The following is a 23,398-nucleotide window of genomic DNA, read 5'->3' as shown; positions in this document are numbered from 1 at the left end:
CCATTCCCTCAAATGGGGGAATGTCATTTCAGCAGGAATGAGAATGTGATTCTGACTCCACTAAACCAAACAATTAGAATTGGAAAGGCCCATCCCGATTTCAATTCCACCCATTCTTGCGAATCAAATGGGGCCTAATTTTATTTGTTTTTGAAACTTAAACACAAGAAAAACACTCAAATTAGAGAATAGCCCTTAAAAGCGACAAAAGTCAAAATAAAAATCAAATGTTTTAAATCCAACTTGGAATTGGAACCTGTTTGGTCACTGGTTTCCAGGCCAGCCGTTGGATCATCTGGTTCAAATAGATCAGCCTATGATACTTTAAAAATTTTAAAAATAAAAGTAATTAAAATAAAAAATTAGCCTAAAAATCATTGTCTGTTGAAATGGGTTGATTGTTCAACCACCTAAGGTCATTGAGTCATTAACTAATTCAATGATTTAATTTTTTTGGGAAAGGAAAAAACAGTTTAGGGCTGAAGAAGGATCTAATTTCTGACTTGAACAATTCAACTGTCTGGGGCAACGATGGTGTTGACTATCAACCTTTAATCATTTATTTCCTCACAAGGGTAATCATTTTTTTTTCTTATTAAGGCTCAGTTTGGAAGAAGTACAAATATAAATTTATACAATATAAATATAAATAAAATAATACAAAATACAAGATTTTGCATTCTACATAATTGTATTTGTACTCCTTCCAAACTGAGCCTAGTACAAATATAAATATGTACAAATTTGAATTATTTTGTGTGTATTTACATTGTAGATATTTGTTTTTTTATTCTTTCCAAACTAAGCCTAAAAGGATAAAGATGAAAAAACCTTATTTCTCTCCAAAATTAAAAATGACAAAAAAAAAACCCTTAATTGACGCACTACTTCAATATTTTAAATTAAATATTAATAAGAGGTGAAACACAAAATCCCATTACCGAAGTAAAACTCATGCTTTGGTATTTTTATTAGGCTCAGTTTGGGAGAAGTGCACATACAAATATGTACGATTCATTGCACTCCTCCCAAAATGCGCCTTAATAGTTAAGAGAGCGTACTACATACTACACATTCTGCCATTGCCACTCTCTTTCCATTTTCTTTATTCTCCAATACACATGCAGTTAGGTATAAAGAAGACTAGTTGTTAAAAAAAAACGGAGCAATGGAGCAGACAATAACGTTACCTTTTATTTATTACTGGAATTATTTAGCATTAATTTTACTATCTTTAAATGCACATATAGATATATGAGCCTCACTCACCTACTTAATTAATATTTGCACGGACTGCCTAAGCCAAAGTATTCTATATCTACTCTTCACAGGGAAAAGAATAAAGAAAAACTGAAAAACCATAACCCTTTCTCACTAAGGACAAGATAAATAAATCATTCAGTTCAGCCGCTTCAGCCGTTACTAAATGTCCCCTCGGCCGGTCGGCCCTTGGGCTTCGTTCATTACCGATGAAGTGATGAGACTCAGAGAGTTCAATTAAATTGAAATCGGAGCCTGGATCTGCCTGCAACTCCATTCCACGGCCCAGGGCCCACGAACGAAGAAGTGACGAAGGGTAATGGCCTTTACGTAATAACTGGTCATGGTCTGAGGCTATTCCTGTACCTTCGATCTCCACGTTTAAATGCTCGTGTTTTTCGCAATTTCGCTTACAGGTGAGAGAGAGAGAGAGAGGGGGGCAGAGAGCGAAAGACCTGAAAGGAGCCATACCTTGCTTGCTTGCATACTCCCGAGTTCCAACCTTTATTTAATTTATTTATTTTTTTCTTTCTGTTCTTTTTTTTACTCTTTCCTACTTTTGCCGACACTTCTCTCTTCTTCTTGAGAGCTTCGAATCTGCTTCTCTTCTTTAATGGAGAAAACCGTCGAGCAAGAAGAAGATCTGAGCTCTCTCAGCTTACTCTCTTCGTCTTGGCTTCCGGTGTTGTCTTGCATGCGTGATAGAGAAATGGAGTGTCAACTGTAAAAGAGCTCTGTAAATCAAAATGGGGACGAACAGAAGAACCTCTCTTTCCACCTCTCGTTTCTTCACTGTTAGTTCTGCTATTGCCTTGGCGACACTCACTACTGTCATTTTCACTCCGCCTCTCGTTCGTGCAACTACCGATCCTTTGGATGGTAATTTCTTCTTCTAGTGCTCGGTCACTTACTTGATTGATCCTTCTAGATGTAATTGATTCGGAAATGGGATGGTGTTTCCTAGTTAGTGGCTTAGTGTTTCGATTGCGGAAAGGTTTTTCTGAATGCAAGTATAGGAGTTACCAACTTACCATTGCCTTCCGTGGATCTCATCTGCTTTTCTGTTTGTCTGTCTGTTTCTACTGATCTCTTGATATAAATTGTGCTTGTGTTATCTTCTGGGGACTGAAAAAATTAGTTTTTGATTTGCAGTTCAATCCCTTCAGGTTCTATACGTTTCATTGAACAGTCCTCCACGGTTAACAGGGTGGAAATCAGGTGGCGGTGATCCATGTGGAGAATCATGGAAAGGTGTTATTTGTCAGGGGTCTGCTGTTGTTGCGATGTAAGTATGTATTCATCAGAGGAGACATTTCAGTCTAATTTCCTTCTTTTTTTTTCCGAAAAACTTCTCATTCAATACATTGATGCAACCGATGGGGAGTTTTCTTTTAATTTTAATTTTTATATTACTTCATTTATTTCTTATTTGGTTATCGCAACAGTCAGCTTCCCGGGCTCGGACTCAGTGGGACTTTGGGATACATGCTTTCCAGTCTTTTTTCATTAAGAACACTGTGAGCAAAACCTTCCTTTATCTTTTTTGCTTTTTCGTTTGTTTTTTCTACACGGAAAACTGAAAATTTAACCTTTTTCTTCGTTATGGTTAATTGTTCTTTTCAATTACTTCTTAACAGGGATTTGAGTGACAACAACATTCATGATTCGATTCCGTATCAATTACCGCCAAATCTTACAAGCCTGTAATGTTCGATACTTAGATCATTTAATATTTATTTTTTCATTTTTTCTTCTTTTTGTGCTTGCAAGCTGTTAATTATCTGATGAGCAAAATGCCTCACCTCTGTGCGATGCAGAAACCTTGCAAGTAACAACTTAAGTGGGAATCTTCCTTACTCCATTTCTAGCATGGTTTCCCTCAATTACCTGTGAGTGCCATGTGTTGAGTGCTGTTATATTTAAGTTACGCATGCTCTATTTTGATCACAATTTGGTGGTTGAGACCATAATGCTGTGGCCTTTATTTATTTATTTTTTAATTTTAGGAACTTAAGCCATAACTCGATATTCCAGTCTATTGGTGACATTTTTGCAAATCTACAGGGTCTCTCAATTCTGTAAGAAACTTACTCTCTTCTTTTTCTTTTTATTCTTTCTCCATTTTATGTTTCGGAGGAGAAACAACACAAATTCCTGAAATGTAATCAAAACCCAGCAGAATATATTTCATTGATAGTAAATTAATCATGCACTCAGATGCTAATACTATCAGAGTAGAAAGCTTTTCCCTCATTGATACAACCACATGCAGAAAGAAAAATGAAGAAAAATAAGATTCATGTCTTGAAAGCTCAGAATAGATGGACAAAATGAATAAGCAAAAGTCGTTTTGTTCTTTGTAACTTAAAACAATCTTAATGGTTTAGTTCCTAAAAATAATCCTATTTAGTGTATGCTCTAATACCAACACAACTCACAACCCAATTTAGGACATCCTGCCTTGAGCTCTAATACCAACACAACTCACAACCCAATTTATGACATCCTGCCTTGAGCTCTAATACCAACACAACTCACAACCCTGACTACATCCCTAGCAAGTCATGCGACACTCTACTTGTCCTATGGGTAGAGTCACCATAACCCCAACCAGGATCAATCCTCTGCTTGGGTGCTGTGAAGACATACCCCCTTGTGCACTCCTTAGCACAAATGTGCTCAAGACCCTCACCCTAACACATAACAAACGCACTGGCACAGAAATTGGCATGGGTAAATAATAATGGCATTAAACTATACAAGGCACACATACAATGCTTACAATTGTGAATGGATTGTGGGTTTGCAGAGGATGTCCCAAATGAGAGAGGTCTTTGCCTATTTATAATTTCTTTCCACCTCCTCTAGTGGAACATTCTAGAGTCTAGACCCCTTCTAGAGATCCCTAAGTCTAGATTCTTCCACATACAAGTTATATACGACATATGTACATAAAATTATCTACCCCCCACCCCCACCCCACCCACACACACACATTTGTTGGAGACTCCACAATACTAGATAACTCCAGAGCACTCCAGCCCATTGGAGAAGACTCTAGAACTCTCTCAAGTGCTCCAGATGTTTACGGAATGATCTTATTTTGTCCAGAATCCTCTAGAAATGTCCCTAATCCTCTAGCCAAAGGCTCGTCTCCTTATATACTTAGTGAGGGTGTGACATTATGCTCAAACATTTTTTATGAGAAATATTCCTAGAATTGGAAGTCCTATTGCATCTCAAGAAAACACCTAAGACATGAGATGATATTTTTATGAAGCTATGCTATATGAAGATTATGCAATTAGGTGCGTTTCTAATGTTTATATGAAGCTGTTTTGCCCCTGCAAAGAAATCTAGGAAACTATGCATGAGTGATGTAACCATGCCACTTGTGTATATCATGTTAGATATACTTATTCAGACTCGGCTATTCTGGATTTAGTGCCTCTACTTCTACAGGCCTGTTTATGTGGGCTGAGCTGAAGTTCAGCAAAGCTGGTTCATATGTTTTAAGCATTCCAGATAAGCTATTCATAGAGGCAAGTGGACAACCCTTCAAATGACTGATTGACTGACAGCCAATATGGGCTCTCTGGATTTTTAACCAAACATAGCTATAGGCTCTCCTTGTGGGGCCCACCTTGGAAAGCCAAAAGCCACTATGCTTTCAGCCCTCTCAAACAGGCACTACGTTTTGGGTTTTTTCCTCTTTTCTTTTTCAAATGAAAAAAGAAATTGGAGTTTTGACGTTTTTGTAAATTCAGGGATCTTTCTTTCAACAACTTCAGTGGAGATCTTCCTAATTCCTTTGGTTCTTTGTCCAACCTTTCTACTCTGTAAGTCTTTAGAATATGTTCTTTGATTAGGATTTGATTGCATTTTTTTTCTCTTCTTTTTTTTTTTGAAAATTTTATGACTTGTGAATTTCTGGCAGGTATTTGCAAAGTAATCAGTTAACTGGTTCAGTTAATATTCTTGCAGATCTACCTCTAGATAATCTGTAAGTTCTTCTTGTAATGAGTTTCAGTTTGTGATTGATTGCTATTTTGACACTCTTTTAAGTTTTCAACAGAAATATTGCAAACAACCATTTCACCGGATGGGTACCACGGGAATTTTCTTCAATCCCAAATTTTATGTAAGTTATTAACATGTTGTCATGTTTTTATTCATATGAACATTTGAAAAAAAAAAAGACTGGATCTGCTCCCAACAAAATGCTGTTCCAAAATGATCCGTGCCTGCACATCCCAAACATAGTGGGTCCCAGTCTCATCTCAAACGTGGTGGGACAGTTTTTGTTGGGAGCAAATCCTGACTCTAAAAACGTTTTTGTTCATATTTATTTTGGTGCATTCAACTTTTATGTTCTTTTCAACTTAAATGGTCCCAATAAAACAGATATGATGGGAATTCTTTTGAGAATGGTCCTGCTCCTCCTCCTCCGCCATATACTCCGCCTCCCCCTGGTAGATCACATAATAATCGTAACCATTCTGGGCCAGGCACACATACACCACAGGGATCTGATGGACAAGCATCCCATGACAATGAAAATGATAAGAAGGGTTTGGCAACAGGAGCCTTGGTAGGCATAGTTCTTGGTTCAACATTGGTTGCTCTTTGTGTGGTGATTGTTTTTATTCTTTGCCTTAAAAGGGGTAAAAAAGAGAGAGGAAGTAGTGCAGCACCTTCTTCAGGAACTCCAGTTGGCACAGACGGAGGTACTTTTACTTACTTTTGTTCTTCAATATATTTATTTTCTTTTTCATGTCTTCTTACTGGTAAGAAATTTTGTTATTCTTGAATATGATCTTAACTTTTTAACGATGAAGAATCCCCCGTCTCCTGTTTACCTTTACTTGACACTTTCATTGGTTTTGTGCATTCTGCCCCTAGATTGAGATTTATCCAGAGAGAAAAAAGTGTACTATCACTTTCTTTTTCATGTAACTTTTTTGACAATCTTCCTTTTGATGTTAATTATCTCTTAAAGGAGAATTAATGAATTATCCATAACAACCAAATCCTCTATCTAAGCAACTCGTACAATTCTTAGAAAATAACTTCAACTAACTACTGATGAAGAAAAATTCAATTGTCTATTTCTAAAATAATAAAATATCTGAGTTTCTAATATTTGTCTAATTGAATGTTTTCTAAATCTCAAAGTGTATTGTTCTATTGACACCTTTAGACTGTCCAAGATAAAATCACACAAATAAGTCCAAGTGTCTGAATGAATCAATTCCCACCCTTAAAGAACCTATTTATATGGTATCGATATGTGATGTAAAATTATATAGGTACTGTCAAGTGTCTGACAGGTTGATGTAGGATGGGTAGGGGTCCTACCAACTTAGGATCTGGTGGTGGGCTTTGTGGGGGTGAATGAGGGCTGTGAGTGATTAGGGATGAAGAACATGGGTGGTAAAGCCAGTAGAATGCTTTCTGTCATCAAAGATTGAGCAAGAAATTAGAAGAAAGAGAAGAAGTCTTGCTGTTAGGGTAAACAGAAAAGAGGTAGATCACTTAGAAGAATAAATAAGAGTGAGAGGGGGAAGAAGAGAAAAATTTCTGGCAACAACCAGAATTCACTAAACCAGACTTTATTTCATCAAATCATTCAACTTCAATTACAATGACTCCATTTATAGACTTAATTTATTAACTTGGTGTCCCCTTTCAGACTCCAATTTGGATTAGGAAATTGACCCAACACAACTCCTAATTACTTTAGAACTAAGACAAATCCATACCTAACCCATTAGGACACTTAAAATAAGGACTCCAACTCCTAAGCAACTCTAATAACACTTTCCTAATCCGACTAAAGCTACTTTAATTTAAAGACTTCAGAAATCACTCAAAATAGTAAACCGTGAATTTACTAAAAATAGTAATTATGAGAATTATAAATAGTGCGTCAGAGAGTTACTATAAAATAGTATTTTCAAAATAACAAGAACTATGTAGACCCCACAGTTTAGTTTTCACCAATTCTTCTCCTGTAAATTTCCTTCAAGATGAGAATTTTCGCCAGAAGTCTCTTTCAGACCATTTCTTCCTTTTCTTCAAATCTGTTAACTTCTTTTTGGGTTTCCAGAGAGGTTCAAACTGATCTAACCAAGTGCTTTCCAGAGAGGTTCAAACTGATCTAACCAAGTGCTTGCTGCTGCATCACAGGTACCCTTAAGAGTGTCAAAAAAAGAAAAAAAAAAGAATAGAATAGTTAATAGATATGCATGATATAACCTATCTGTTACTAATGAAATGCTTGTAATAAATATATTGATGTACACTAAGGATTTTAGGAGAGGAGGGCTGGGCTGGAGGGGGAAGGTAGGAAAGGAAGGAGCTCCAAGTTGGTATATTGATATCATTAGGGATATGTATGCAAGAAAATTCTTGAAATCATGCCTTCTACTCACACAAGAGGTTTCTGTCAGACATTTGCACTCAACATCTTTTTATTACGAAAATTAGCATTGAACACTGACCTCAAAAGTCAAAACATATCAATCTAAGTATATTTGCAACATACAATGAGCAAGTTGAGATCATAATAGATTCCAAGGAAAGGAATTGATACAATGTTATATTATGAATGAATTCAGATTGAAGAAAAAAAATGTAATGACCAATACATTGTCATTTGTGCCAAAAAACTATGTACATTTATTCTTGTACAGTTTACCTGTATTGTGGTTCATCCTCTAATTGCTCTTTAATACAAATTATACTTTCTCAAAAGTTTTAGGATGCTATAAGTTCTCGTGACATGCATCCTGACATTTTCCTGCTTTCTACTTTTGTAGTAATCAGCACAGAGCTTCAAGAGCAGAAGTTTAGGAGTATGGCTGTAGCTACAGATTTGAAACCCCCACCTGCAGAAAAAGTGATGGCTGAGAGGGCATATGGGAAAAATGGATCTATAAGTAGAGCAAAATCACCTATTACTGCTACTTCCTATACTGTAGCTTCTCTTCAAATGGCAACCAACAGCTTTAGTCAGGAATACCTTATTGGTGAAGGTTCCCTTGGTCGTGTTTACAGGGCAGAATTTCCTAATGGAAAGGTAAGCAAAGATTCATCCATAAGTTTGAATTTTGCTATTGGAAACTACATTGTTTTTTCATATTTTCAGGCAACTGTATAATATGTTTGTTCTTTGTAGAATTAGTTTTTGACAAACTCTCTAACAAAATTCACACAATAATTATTATAATAATCACTAAATGTGACACAAGCAATTGGTTGGATTCTTTGTTAGCTAAGTTTGAAAATGTAATTGGGATTGGGATGATTAAGATTGGATCCAGTCAATCTGAGTCCAATCCAATTATCAAAAGCATAAATACAAATACAATTGGATTTATGGATCAGAGTTGGATCCTATCAGATTTAATCTGAGTCTGCTTCACCATTTCTAAAATAAAGAAAACTTAAATTAAAAAAAAAATCATTCTTTAGCCTATAGATACAGAACAAATTTATATGAATATGAATTATTTAAACTTTTTATAGTTATACATTTTATCCATTTATATGTGTATATACATAGTTATATGTTTATAAATAAAATACTATGTACGTAACTGCATATTATATAAAGTTTCATGAGAGCCAGATCTTAATTGGATCAGGTGGGGTCAGATCCATATCCAATCTGATTGCGTAAACAGACCATCCAAATAAAAAAAAAGCAAAAAACAGGGGCGACAAGATTCTTGAATGGGGGAATACCTGGGCTGGGATTGTATGTGTGAAGTTTCTCTCTTTAACTTAATGATGTAGTGGAGGATAGACTTGTACCTCTTACTACCCAGAAGGAGCTTTTCTCTTAATTAGTGCAATCTGTTTTGTTATTAAACCCCCAAAAAAATCTGAAATAGCTAGTCCCATTCGTTGGGACAAGGCTTAGATGATGATGATGGGCTCTAAATCCTTTAACATCAATTTTCTTCTCTATTTTAACATGTTTTCTGACAATAAAAAAGAAGTCCCTTTTTTCTTGATTGGGGGATATTAAATGTCAATGAAAATGGGTACATGGGATATAATGAAGGAAGATATGGCCAAAGGACACATTGAAAGAAGCCAGTGGGGTCCATCAAGGTTTAAAATGTCGATGTCGATGGAAATGTCGCTTACCAAAATATAGGACATATGTTGGAAATGTCGAGGGGGGATATTGTAAAAATTAGAGACATTGTGGAAATATGCAATGATGTTTTGTAAGATGATGAAAGAAGCATTAATACATATTTCTAGACTATTATCTTATTCCCAACCATTATATAAAGCTAAGAAACTCAGATCAACAACAAATTAGTAAATAACGATTTACTGATTTATTATGCATTTTGATGTTTTTACAAGGTTATCCGATATTTTCTTTTCTTATTTTTAATTTTGATTTATTATAAATTCTAATATATTTATTTCACACTAGTAAATAGAAATGCATTTATTCTCATTTCTTAAATATTAAAGTTATAATACATTATGCTTTATTATAAATTTAATAAACTCATTCTCCTTTTTGTAGTATTAAGATTATGATAAATTCTGATTTCTTATAAAACTTAATGAATTTATTATGATTTTTAATACTAAATTTATAATAAATTATGATTTAGTATAAAATTTAATAAATTTGTTCTGATTTTTATGTTAAACTTAGAATATGATTTATTATTAAATTTAATAAACATTTTCTGATTTTAATAAATATTTTAAAAATACTAGCTAGTTAATATTTTATTACTTGAAAAATATTTTATGTTTTATATTATAAAGTAATTAATTTATTCTTTTGTTTTTATTTTTTGTTAATTCTTTTGTATAAATATTTTATTTGAAATATTAAATGGAAATTATTAATGGAATAATTTATATTAATATACTGTATTATATTAATATAATATACTAATATATTATATATTATTAATGTACATTAGTCGACATCCTGTCGACATAATAGGAAAAACTGTTTTTTTTTGGTTATTTGGACCGATTTGGTCGACATTTCCGAAATAATGTAATTTTTAGCGATACGCCGACATTTCGGTGAGCCTCGACATCGACATATGTCGGGTGACATTAGTGAAATGTTGCGACATTTGAAACCATGGGGTCCATCTTATTGTAAAGCAAGTTCAGTTTCTTTTAAACCAATATGTTGCTAGGTAATTAGTTGATATAAAATGCAATCCAGACAAGTTGGCTTCTTTTGGAGATCTCATTATATTAGGGGCTCTACCAACTTGATTTTTGAGGTTGAACCCCAACTGGATAGTGCTCTCCTCCAGTTTGTCATCAATGGTTAGCCACAGCTTACCTACTACCACCACTAATCTATACTACCTATAAAAGAGAAAATGCCCCTTCTTTCTGGAATTTTCATTGGACGTTTTCTACCCCCTTTGTCTAATCATACAGCAGGCATAAAGAGGGCATATATGTCCTTTACTCTCACTTCAGAAACTGCCCACTTATAATTGTTCAGAAACTGCCAATGAATTATAAATAGTTTTGTCTTAGAGATACTGCCACGTGCAAATGCATGTACACGTTTACTAGTAAATAAATAAAGCAATAAGTAGCCTGCAGAAAGTCCACTGAACTGAAATAACCTGCAACAATTGCTCTGTTTCCCTGTTGATCCATTCCAGTGCATTCCTCAGATTCCTTTGGTTTTAAACTTTTCTATCTAGTTATCTAATATTGCCATGGCAATCTTTTTGATTTTGAATTACTTTATACCATCTTATTTTTTGTCCTTTATTGTTTTATTTTACACTCAACTCCTTTCTTTTTCTTACAGTGCTTGTACCTATTATTTTCAAGCAATAACCTATTGATTATTATGTTTTGGTGACCTAGGTGCTGGCTGTCAAGAAGATTGACAGTGCAGCACTGTCATTACAGGAGGAAGATAATTTTTTGGAAGCTGTCTCAAACATGTCACGCCTACGGCACCAAAACATTACCTCATTGGTGGGCTACTGCACAGAGCATGGGCAGCGTCTTTTGGTTTATGAGTACATTGGCAATGGGACGCTACATGATATGTTGCACTTTTCTGATGATGGCAGCAAAAGACTAACATGGAATGCACGTGTTAAGATAGCACTTGGAACAGCTAGGGCCTTGGAGTAAGTTTTTTTTTTTTATTTATGTTTATTATTTGCTAAGACTCTGTTTATGTTGTTGGAAGTTCCATTTCTAAAATTTGAACCTTTTCTCTTGTAGGTATTTGCATGAAGTATGCTTGCCTTCAGTTGTACATAGAAACTTCAAGTCAGCAAACATTTTGCTTGATGAAGAGCTCAACCCTCACTTGTCTGATTGTGGACTAGCTGCACTGACACCAAACACTGAGCGGCAGGTAAAACAACTGGTTCTAGAAATTGTTGTCTATGACGGTCAGATATGCACTGTGTTCTTGATCCACGTTGATACAATGATCTTATGTCTGAGTTAAATCTGGGATGATGAAAAACAATATTGCATCGTCTCTTCTAATGGACAAAAAATTCAATTTCTGAACTCCATGGATTCACGTGTGACACTTATTATTTGTTTTCCATTCCTTTTTCTTTCTTTTTTTCCCCGTATCATGCTTGGAATTTGTCCTATAGTAACATCTAAGATCTATTGTGGATTTTAACTATTTCTATAGAAAATTTCTAGGTCAAACAATGAGTCCCTTTCAACATTTTAGCTTTTTTGTTTGGTATACCGATGAAATAGAATATACTATTCTGTAATGAGAATGAGTTACATCATTGAGATTGGTGGAATGTTTCTATGATCATTGGGTGAATATATATACTTGTTCTATGTTACTGCTGAATCTGTCTTATAGCTTGAAATTCAGACCTTATGACATGGATCGATTCTCCTATGGCATCTCTACAGTCTATTGGCGCATCTCTTGCTAAAGAATTGCAAAAAACAAAAGAGAATGCCTAAATTATCAGTTTTTTAGGGTCATCCCACTTGAATATCAACCCATTCAAGGTTGTGTCCACTGATTATGTTTGACATAACAAAATAATGTTTGCAGAAGTTTAAATTTCATCATTGTATTTGGCAGGTTTCAACCCAGATGGTTGGTTCATTTGGTTATAGTGCTCCTGAGTTTGCACTGTCTGGAATTTACACCGTAAAAAGTGATGTATACAGCTTTGGAGTGGTGATGTTAGAGCTGTTGACAGGTCGGAAGCCACTGGACAGGTAAATCCCATCCAACATCATTGTATGGTCATGTATGTTCTGGAATCTCTTCTTGTTTTCTTCAATCTGCTGCTGATGATTTCTCTGCTTATCCCCTACCCCTCTATTCTGTATTTGCCATGCTTAGTTCGAGGGTAAGATCAGAACAGTCTCTTGTCAGATGGGCTACTCCTCAACTTCACGATATTGATGCCTTGGCAAAAATGGTTGATCCTGCACTAAATGGCATGTACCCTGCAAAGTCACTTTCACGCTTTGCAGACATCATTGCCTTGTGTGTTCAGGTATGACTATTTCTCTGCTAAAGATGCAATGTATTGAACATGCTGTTCTCACTCAAATGGTTTTACTATAAACATCTTCATCCCTATTAACCTGAGACTTGAGGCGATTTCAATTTCTACCAAGTTTTTTTAAAGGAAAGAAAAAAAAATGTTTCTGCTATGTGCAGACATTTTAGTTGTACTAAAGTGGAGAACTGATTAAGGCTTACCCCTTAGGTGCACATCATGGAAGATGTATGTGCAAGTGATAATCATCCTGAAGAATAGGTGTCCGTTTACGACTCAGGAGTTGTCTTGTTCCCCTAGTGAGTTAATATTTCAATGATTGAGTTCATTATGTATGCGTATTGTAGCATGTGGCCAGAAGTATTAGTTGGGTATCTTTACTGCCCATCCAAGAGAGAACTGGGATGACCCATGCAGTAGCACACCACTTTGAGGAAAACAAGTCAATACAAAGGACTGTTGTGAAACAGCCTTGATCAATTAATAGATGGTGTATGATACCCAAAGAAGTGTGTCCTTGAGATTTATGACACATGTTCTTTCTCTGATAGATTAAGCTTTAAATTTCCTTTTTAAGACTCTTCCTTTAATTTAAGCTCTCTTTTTCTTCTTTTCCTCTCATCCCCTCTGTAAGTCTGAAATTTCTTCAGCTAACCACTTGTACATTGATTTTCTGAATCTTAATCTAATGGATTTTCATGGTTTCTGTAGCCTGAGCCAGAGTTTCGGCCTCCTATGTCTGAAGTTGTCCAAGCATTGGTCCGTTTAATGCAAAGAGCAAGTGTGGTCAAGAGACGCTCCAGTGATGATTCAAGCTTCATCCACAAGTTACCAGACTATGAGGCTGTCGAGATGTCATTTTAAATATCTGAAGTTGAAGTGAAGCCATCTTTTATATGCTTACATATGGCGTTTGCAATTTTGTATACAAGTATGCAAAAGTTCGATGTGCAAATAAAGAAGAAACAGAAAATAGTCAGAGACATGGAGGGTGATCGAGATCCCAGTCAGATGAGTATAGTGATCATGTTATATACCATTATCAGTGATGAACTTACATTCCAAATGCAAACCAGAGGTGTATATTTTGCAGCTTATGGTTCAATATAATGATATATTAATGCCGCCCGCTCAGTTGTATCTAAATTTGTTGAAGCCTTTGGATGTACACTCTAGATATTTTGCAGTAAAATAAAATCCTTTGTTTGATTCAAGCATTCTTATCAAAATATATTAAAAGAGTTGGAGATTCTTGCTTGTTTAAGTGAGTTACAGCACAGCCTGATTCAAATCCTGTCTTCATTGGCTCTCCAGACACGCTAACTCCACGTGAAAATGAAAATACGAAACACAAAAAATTGATCCAATGGGATGAATTATAGTTTAAGGTTGCTCCTAATCACATAAACTCTGAATTATCTCGTAGCCATTATATTTTTGGGTTAATTTTAGGAGTCAAAGTTTTATTTGGGAAATCACTGCAAGGGTTTGATTGAAAGGAAACCCATCGTCCAGCAAGGCTTTTGGGATTTGGGGCTGTTGGTTTAGGTTTCTTATTTCTATATTGCTGATTTGCAGAGCGCAGAGGCGATTTTGTTGTGGCAATGCACGAAGAAGGAATTTTTGAATTTTTTTTTTTTCGTTTTTTGGTTGTAATGTAAACGCAAATATGTACGTTATATATTATCTATTTTTCGGTTTATGAATGCAAACACGATTTACATTTTAAATGTTTTTGCATTCATCTTATTTGGTTGAAATCAGTGCAATAGTATGGGTTCATCATTAAATGCTCTAACTATTTTATGTTAACTTTGGTTAAAAAATTAATTATTAATAGAACACAAAATTGTATCTAAAAAATAAGTACAATAATATTCTTTTTTCAGAATACAAAAATATTAAAACATACATTTTTGTTTTAATAATCATCACTTTCTTACGTTTCAAATAAACCTCACAAACATGAACCGAGGTACATAAATACACGTTTGTATCACAAACAAACAGAGCCTTTGTGTCAAACGTGGTCTGTCTATACGCCAAACTACCATTTACTGTATTGTCAGACAGGAGATGATGAATCTAAGCTTATTTTGGATGGCTTCGATGAAGAGGAGCGAACAAGAGATGATTTTACAGACATCAGGCTTTGAGGTAATATATTAAGCTCAAACTCCGAACTTTATACAGTAACAAAAAAGTAGGGCGGCTCAGTTACATGGCCGAAGTACAGGTTGAGACTCATGTGAGACTCATATGACGTATGGACTTTATTAAATGAAATTGACAAAGGAGCCCTACGACCACATTTTAGAGCCTTTTATGTTCATACAGAAAATACTGACTTATTTCAAAAGAGTTCATAGTTGATATTTTATAGCCCTTCCAAAATTTAAAATTAATAAGGCTAAGACATCAAGCACAAATAACCATGTCTTTTTCTCATCACCTGACATAGTAAGCATGCATAGAGAGGTATTAGCCCCTAGAACATTTGTTGAGATCCTGGCTAATTTACCCTCAGCTAGTGGGCAAACCACCAATTCCACTCGATCCCAAGCCAGTGTTTCTAGATGAATGCCCCCTCCTGTTGGGACTCTAAAGATTAATATCCATGGGGCCTCGTTTAGGCAGCGTTTTAGAATTAGTGTAAAACGTTTTTGGTGTAAAAGTACATCGATGATGTTTTACATTGAACTGTCATTAGTGACTGTTATATTTTTGAAAAAGGTAATGTAATCGGTGTAAAGTTTTACATTGATTTTATTGATATAGTATTTACATGATAATCAATGTAAAATTTTACATATGATAGGGTTTTATACTGATTTACGACATAAAATTCCACTCCATCCAAATACGTGAAAAATTGAATCGAGTGAAGTTTTATGTCAATTATTATTACACACTCTTTCCAAATGCGGATAAATCCAAACTGATGTAAATGTTTACATAGTTTTTGATTTACACTGATTCGAAATGTAACCTTAAGGATAAGACTGGTGCAGGTATGATGATAAGAAATCATAGAGGAGAATTTGTCTATGCAAGGTCTGTTCGATTACCTTGAGCTCACCTGAAGAGACAGAAGGCCAGAAACCAATCATCTTCTCCACGCTCTCCATTTTGCTAGGAAACTATATATCTCCTGCGTTCACATTGAGAATGACTGTCTTTCATTAGACTCAATTTGGAAGGAGTACAAATACAAATATGTAAGTGCAAAACTGTGTATTTTATATTATTTCATATGTATTTATACTATATATATTTATATTTATATTCTTCTTTTAGTCAAATTGTATTTATACTCCTCCCAAACTGAGCCTTATTAAAATTTATGGCATCTCTCCTCTCTATTGAAGGACTGCTGGAATTTAATCTCGTCCTTTGCTCAGTGCTCCTTCCTACACACCAATATAGACTTAAACGAAGTAGCACATGGCTTAGCACGGTTGAGAGCATCTACACTTGGTCTTCTGAACCTGATTTTGTACATGATTCTCTTCTTAAAAGCCTCCCAACGTAATAGATGCTTTGATTTTTTGTTACCTAAAAAAAATAAATAAAATGAACTCAGCCAATAACTTAGCGATCTAACTAGTTGATTTATCATGCCTTTTAACCTAGTTAATATTGGGTCATAAGTTACACATTAAATCTCCTTTCTCTTTTATAATTTTTGTTGTTTTAGCCAACTCCATCATTAATAACAAATTCTCATGCATGTACTTATTTACATGGTGTTTGGAAGCGTGGGCGTTTTTTGAGACCGATTTTCAAGAAAAAACGCCCATGCTTCCAAGACCTGTTTTTTTTTTTTTTTTTACAAAAAGACGCTTCTGCCACATAGGCAGTGAGCAACACTATTCTGTTTGGTAAGGTGATTTTTATTACCGTTTTTCATATATGTGCTGACAGGTAAGCACCACATAGGATACACATCAGTCAACCGTTGGGGGAAACGGTTCACCAATGCATGAAATGCCAAATTTCCTGATTTTCGAGGCATGCCCAATTTTTTAATAACTGGCTAAACCAAACAATGAGATACATGGGCGTTTGTTGAAACGCCTATGTGGATCCAACGTGTCATCGTTTTTTTGAAAAATAGCCACGGTTCCAAACATCCCCTTAGTTATTTTTATGTTAGGAAAAACGTATGTTGATGGAAATACATGATAACGGAAGGGCTACAACCAATCAACCCTGCTTGTGAGTTTTCATAAATACCACTGGATTGGTTACCATTTTTATGGTACTGATTGGTTATAAGTTTTTCTAGTATCATAACTTTTCAATATTATAGTTGAACCCTTACTCTGATGAATATGTAATGATGTAAACATGGTTAAAATGAATTCCTATATAAATTTTTGTAGGTAATATAATTATGTATGTATATAGATATCATATATAATTACATAAAGTTTATAATCAATAAATTCAATATTTTGTATAAATTTATTATATATATATATTAAATACAATAAAGTTGATTCAGATTAAATCCAAAACTGATCCAAGTCTAATATTTAAGATTTCGGACTAGATTTGGATTTGAAGTTTTAATAATTGGATTAGATTTGGATGTGGTTAAAATACAAATATGAATATGGATATGTTTTGGAAATGCAGAGATACGTTAGGGAAATACATACAAATTCTATAAATATATTAATAACACTAAATTTAAGATCAAAATAATCATAAATAATATATAAATACATAAAAGATGCATATTTTAATAGCATATATGAAGAAACATATTACAATTAATATATTGGGATGCGTAGATATTATATAATTTTGTTTGTAATTCATCAATCAAGAGTCCAAGACACTAAACATATGCACCTATTATATTTTAATTATTATATCAATTATTTTTTATTTTACTATTTTAATTTTTTAATATTAAAAAGGTCAACTAAATATTAAATTCTAAAATATAAATTAAAATATCAATTAATAAATTCATAATTTTTAATTACTAGAATAATTATTCTATTATTAATATTTTTACTTTTATAAATTTTATGAAATAAAAAAATATTTTTTGAGATAAAAGTAGATTAGTGGATTTGATGGATTCAATTTAATATTATATTCAATATTTTGTAAGCAATATTTTTATTACTTTTTAATGTAGATTAAAATATTAATTAATATTTTGTAAAAATATGTAAAAATTTTAAGATGCATATCGTGTGCAAATTTATAAATTTTAACTACTAAAATAATTATTCTATTATTAATATTTTATTTTTATAAATTTATTGATATTAAAAATAATATTTTTTATATAAATGTGGTTTTGATAAATTATTTATTCTATTAGTTTATAAAATACTATTTTTGAATATTATTCTTTTGAATTTTTAGTTAGAGTTGTTAAACATAAACATTGGGTTGTATATGATCCGACTATAACCAAATTATACTCCTAGATACATGCCAATTTCTCTATAAATTTTTTAAATGTTTATCCATTTTTATGTTTTTATTATATGATTTATGATGTGATGGCTTTAAATGGTTGAGTTGTTGACCCACCAAGAGCCAAGATGATTGAATTACTAATGTGGACCCAATACTTTTCTTTTAATAGATAATATACATCAACACTATGCTAATCATTTTTTTTTGGATCAATTAATTTTAGTGTATGTGATATTAGAAATCAGAAAATTAAGTTTGGAGAGAATTAATAATAAAATTAAATATTTTGGTTAGGAATGAGGTACCCAAATTAATTGATTGATTTTTTTTTAATATTATTAGACATCTAATATTGGATTAATACTTGTATTTAGTTTTTATGCCCAATGAATTTTCTAATAAAACATTGAATTAATACAAAGTTAAATGAACACATAATCAATAAACATTTCAATGAATGACATCTGAATTCCTAAAGGCTCTTGCAATAATGGTAATTGAATTACCAACATCTTTTGATTACTTTTATCTTTTAAAAATTCAAAAATTACAAAAAATTTAGAAAGGTCAAATAGGGTGCAAAGGGTGTAAAGGAGCCAGATGTTCATTGAACTCTCTTGAAGAGAAGGATGTGATAACTAGAAGAAAGAAATAGACTCAAGAAAGGTAACATCCTTGAATACATACTTCTTACTTGAGTGAGGATCAAAACGTCTATAACCTTGAGAATATCTAAGGCAGGTAGGGGTGTCAACTGGACTGGATTTGGTCCAATTCGATCCAGTCCAATGTGAGTCCCTTATAAATGGACCAGGTCCAAATCCAACCTAATGAATGTTTTGGATCAATTTGGACCGGTCCAATTCAATGTTTGGACTGTCCAATCTGTTCAAAGTCACCTTGATTTAGATTGATTTCAACTCAAACCCGGTCTATTGATACATATATTCTTATCTTATATCAATTGACCAGATATTAGCTTAATCCAACCCAATTCAATATAAATTTGTTACGGATGGACCAGGTCCAATCCAAATTAATAAATATTTTGGACCAGATTGGTCCAATCCAATGTCTTATTGATTCGTCCAATCTGTCCAAATTGATTTTGGACTTGATGGAGTCCAATCCAAAACGGGTCCATTGAAACCCTTAAAGGCAGGCACACTTGATAGACTTAGGGTCATGTCATGAACATCTTCAAGAAGAGAGACCAAAGATTTGATGGGTATTTAACCAATAATTACGCCCTAGGATGGTCATGCACGCAAAGTGAGTGATTTTCACATATATACTATTGATGGCTATTGTAGAGTGTTTTGGACTTTTGGTTAAACAGTCCCTTACGCGAAGATTGGATTTTTTGCGTGTCTCACAGCGCATCACAGGCATGCATTGAGAACATCTCCCACGTATGATAATATCATTCGTGGGAAGATATTCCTAATGTATGACTGCAATGCGCTGTAAAGATGGTGTGAGGCATGCTCTATGAGGAGCAGATCCGAACTCCCCTAATACATCCATCAACTCCCATAAGTTTTCGGGATATAAAAAAAGTTTCTAGCAGATAAGGGCAACCTTTTGCCTTGAATACCAATAAAAAATAATATTTTTATAAAATAACCAAAATAGGATAGCTTTTATAGAAAAATATCAAGAAAGGGGCAGTGACATTGTTCTTCGTCTTCCTCCTTGCCTTTGTTTTTTATCTATACGCTGTAGGCTGTAGCCCCTCCCCTCCCCTCCCCTCCCTTGCCTTTCTCGTGGTCTCCATCAATTTATAACCTTCTGCCCCCTCACCACTTACCAGCCATTTAATTATGATTTATAACAGTTAACTCATTCCTTAGCAAAACTGATAAAAATTTCGGAAGCCAAAGGTGTCCCTTTTCATTGATACCTTATAATATTTATATACAAACGATGGAGTTCCCAAAACTCTCTAAAAAACAAATTCCTAATCCAAAAAGAAAAACAAAACAAAAAGGACTTCCTAACTATTCAGGTAACATATAGATCCGGGACTCTTGCGAGTCTTATCTCCGTCCAATACTCCCCCTCAAGGTGGTGCATGAGGATTGTGAATGCCCAACTTGGGAAGGAAAGAGTCAAACTGTTTTTGTCCGAGAGCCTTGGTGAAAATGTCGGCAAGTTGTTCACCGGTATGTACATAGGTAGGTGCAATAGTGCCAACTAGGAGCTCATTGTGAATGAAATGACAATCAACTTCAATATTTTTGGTTCGCTAATGGAAAACAAGGTTCACGACAATGTGCAGAGCAGCTTGATTGTTACAAAACAAGCTGGTAGTAGCCATTGACTGGTATTCAGCCTCGGCAGAGGAACGGGAGACAATATGTTGTTTCTTAGTCTTCCAGGAGATAGGGGAATGTACTAACATGACAAAGTACCTAGTAAGAGAGCGACGAGTTAGAGGACAACTCACCTAGTCGGAATCACAATAGGCATGCAATTGTAGATCACTATCAGAGCGCAAAAATATTCCTTGACCAGGACGTCCTTTCAGATAATGAACCACACGTAATGCCGCATCCCAATGATCAACACGAGGACACTGCATAAATTGAGCCAGGACATGGATGCAATAACTGAGCTCCGACCGTGTAATGGTTAAATAAATCAGTTGGCCCACAAGACATCGGTATCGTTCAGGGTCATCCAAGAGTGCTCCGTCAACAAGGGCAAGTTTATGATTCTAAGTAATAGGAAAGGGAGCAGGTTTGGACCCCAATAAGCCAGTTTCTGTAATAATATCAAATGCATATTTTCTTTGGCAAAGAAATATCCCCGACGATCTGTGAGCCACTTCGATGCCCAAAAAATATTTAAGAACACCCAAGTGCTTCATGTGAAAACACCGGTTCATATACTGTTTAAATTTGTGTATGAACTCCAGGTTATTCCCACAAATGATTAAGTCATCAACATAAACCAGGACGTGCAAGACAAGCCCATTCTTGTGATAGGTAAATAAGGAATAATCGGAACAGGACTATTCAAACCCAAAAGTTTTCAAGGCAGCACCTAACTTAGAGAACCAGTTCCAGGGGGCTTGCCGTAGACCATACAAAGATTTCCGGAGTTTGCATACCTTTCCAGTACCGGAGGTCGAAAAACCTAGAGGAGGTTTCATATAGACCTCCTCATAGAGATCACCGTGCAGAAAAGCATTGTAGACATCCATCTGATGCAATTCCCAATGTTGGGTCGCAGCAACTGCTAAGAAGATTCGAATTGTGACCATTTTAGCCACAAGGGCAAATGTCTCGTTGTAATCAAGACCTTCAACTTGAGTGTTGCCCTGGACTACCAACCGTGCTTTAAATTTTTCAATGGATCCATCAGAGTTGTACTTGATTTTGTAGACCCATTTACACCCGATTGCCTTTTTTCCAGGTGGGAGGTCTTCCAAGGTCCATGTCCCATTGTCTTCCAAAGCCTGTATCTCTTGGCGCATAACCTCGCGCCACCAAGCATCAGTCATTGCGTCAAAGAAACGAGTAGGTTCTCGGCCTGCAATAATAGCTTCCAAGAAATGTCTTTGTTTCACAGAAAAATTATCATACGTCACATAATGAGTTATGGGATAAGGAGTACTTGAGGACTGAGATGATGCGGGAGAAACAGCGGAGGGGTCTAAACGACGAGCAGAGTATGTGACAAAGTCTTGTAAATAGCTGGGGGGGGGGCGCTTTTCTCGATGCCCGCGGCCTAATAACTCCGTGGTGGGTTGAGAAGCAGCTGGAGTTTCATTATTTCTGCAAGTTGTATGGCTCCTTGTCTCATTAAGAGGACCAACCTTCTCATCAGTATCCGTGTTCTGATTTCCTTCTTCATTGATCGTGTCACTCCCCCTGACTTCTATATGAGGTGACTCAGATACCGTGTCAGGAGGAGTGGCCTAAGGTAACCCAACATTTTCTTTGGCTATGGGAGGACTAGTTACTGAGGGTTGATGTTCTAGAGTGGTAAAGGGAAACTCGGCCTCACTAAACACCACGTCTCATTAGACGAAGTAATCACCAGACTCAAGATCGTATAATTTCCATCCCTTTTTCCCAAAAGAATATCCAACAAAGACACATTTCCTACTCCTAGTGGCAAATTTGTCACGGTCCCGAGTATGCAAAAAACACAAGCAACCAAAAATTCTGAGATGTTTATAAGAAGGACTTTGTCCAAACATCATCTCGTAAGGTGTTTTACCACCAAGAAGGGTCGAAGGTGTCCAGTTAATCAAGTACCTTGCGGTCAAAACACACTCACCCCAGAAATTGATTGGAAGATGTGCTTGAAATCTGAGTGCTCTGGCCACATTCAAGATATGACGATGCTTTCTCTCCACACGACCATTTTGTTGTGGTGTTCCAACACAGGAAGTCTAAAATAAAATCCCTTGCTCCTCAAAATATGATTTCAAGGATTTAAACTCTGTTCCATTATCACTTCTCACCACCCTAACCTTCTTATTGAATTGTTGTTCAATCATTGCACAGGAATTTCTGAGTGTTCGACCAACTTCACTTTTTTCAACCAGCAAATAAATCCAAACCGCTCGAGAATAATCATCAACAATTGTCAAAAAATATACAACACCGCAAGATGTAGGTACTCTATAAGCACCCCATAAGTCACAATGAATTAAAGCAAAACAATCGGTCACTTTATTGCTGCTTTGAATAAAAACATCTCTAGTTTGCTTTGCCCTCAAACAAACATCACAGGTTTTGTTCTTACTATTACTGATATTAAGAAGCGAACTAACCGTTTGATAAGAAGGGTGTCCCAATCTCCGATGCCACAAATCACATGATCCAATTCCATCTGTCTTGTAAGCACGAACCGGCGCCACATCCTTGAAGACATAGACCCCATCAAGTTGTTCACCCGCACCAATAAGAGTCCTCGAGATGCGGTCCTGTATCACACACAACTTATTAGTAAACGTCACAATACAATTTGTGTCACGAAGTAACCGACCTACTGGCAATAAATTACAATTAAGTTTTGGGACATATAATACGTGCAGCAATTTAAAATTATTTCCAAGTTCAACAGTGCCTTCTTTTACGGCCTCGGTGTGCGCACCATTGGGTAAGCTAACAGGACAAGGTGCAACATCATGGGTGTCG

At 35.1% G+C, this 23,398-nt stretch overlaps 1 protein-coding gene across 1 annotated transcript; it reads left to right on the top strand.

The window, feature by feature from the left end:
* Positions 1 to 1,676: 1,676 nt before the first annotated feature.
* On the top strand, positions 1,677 to 14,011 carry LOC104594077 (protein STRUBBELIG-RECEPTOR FAMILY 8-like). The gene is made up of 16 exons (XM_010254204.3): positions 1,677 to 2,139; positions 2,413 to 2,545; positions 2,706 to 2,777; positions 2,898 to 2,963; positions 3,078 to 3,149; positions 3,267 to 3,338; positions 5,028 to 5,099; positions 5,198 to 5,263; positions 5,336 to 5,401; positions 5,665 to 5,987; positions 8,082 to 8,341; positions 11,152 to 11,423; positions 11,521 to 11,656; positions 12,368 to 12,507; positions 12,635 to 12,791; positions 13,509 to 14,011. Exons 1-16 carry the CDS (start codon positions 2,007 to 2,009, stop codon positions 13,659 to 13,661), a joined length of 2,193 nt encoding a protein of 730 aa, XP_010252506.1. The 5' UTR covers positions 1,677 to 2,006; the 3' UTR covers positions 13,662 to 14,011.
* Positions 14,012 to 23,398: the final 9,387 nt, after the last annotated feature.

Source organism: Nelumbo nucifera, chromosome 1 (assembly GCF_055504915.1).
Source record: "Nelumbo nucifera cultivar China Antique chromosome 1, China Antique-T2T, whole genome shotgun sequence".
Taxonomy (NCBI): domain Eukaryota; kingdom Viridiplantae; phylum Streptophyta; class Magnoliopsida; order Proteales; family Nelumbonaceae; genus Nelumbo; species Nelumbo nucifera.
The sequence above is the reverse complement of the archived record's forward strand: the minus strand, read 5'-3'. Positions and strand labels throughout refer to the sequence as shown.

Bases quoted from the DNA above. Each gene is read 5' to 3' on its own strand.
- LOC104594077 (XM_010254204.3), top strand. From the start codon at position 2,007: ATGGGGACGAACAGAAGAACCTCTCTTTCCACCTCTCGTTTCTTCACT. The intron at 3,339-5,027 runs GTAAGAAACTTA...TTGTAAATTCAG, and splicing joins CTACAGGGTCTCTCAATTCT to GGATCTTTCTTTCAACAACT. The intron at 8,342-11,151 runs GTAAGCAAAGAT...TTGGTGACCTAG, and splicing joins CAGAATTTCCTAATGGAAAG to GTGCTGGCTGTCAAGAAGAT.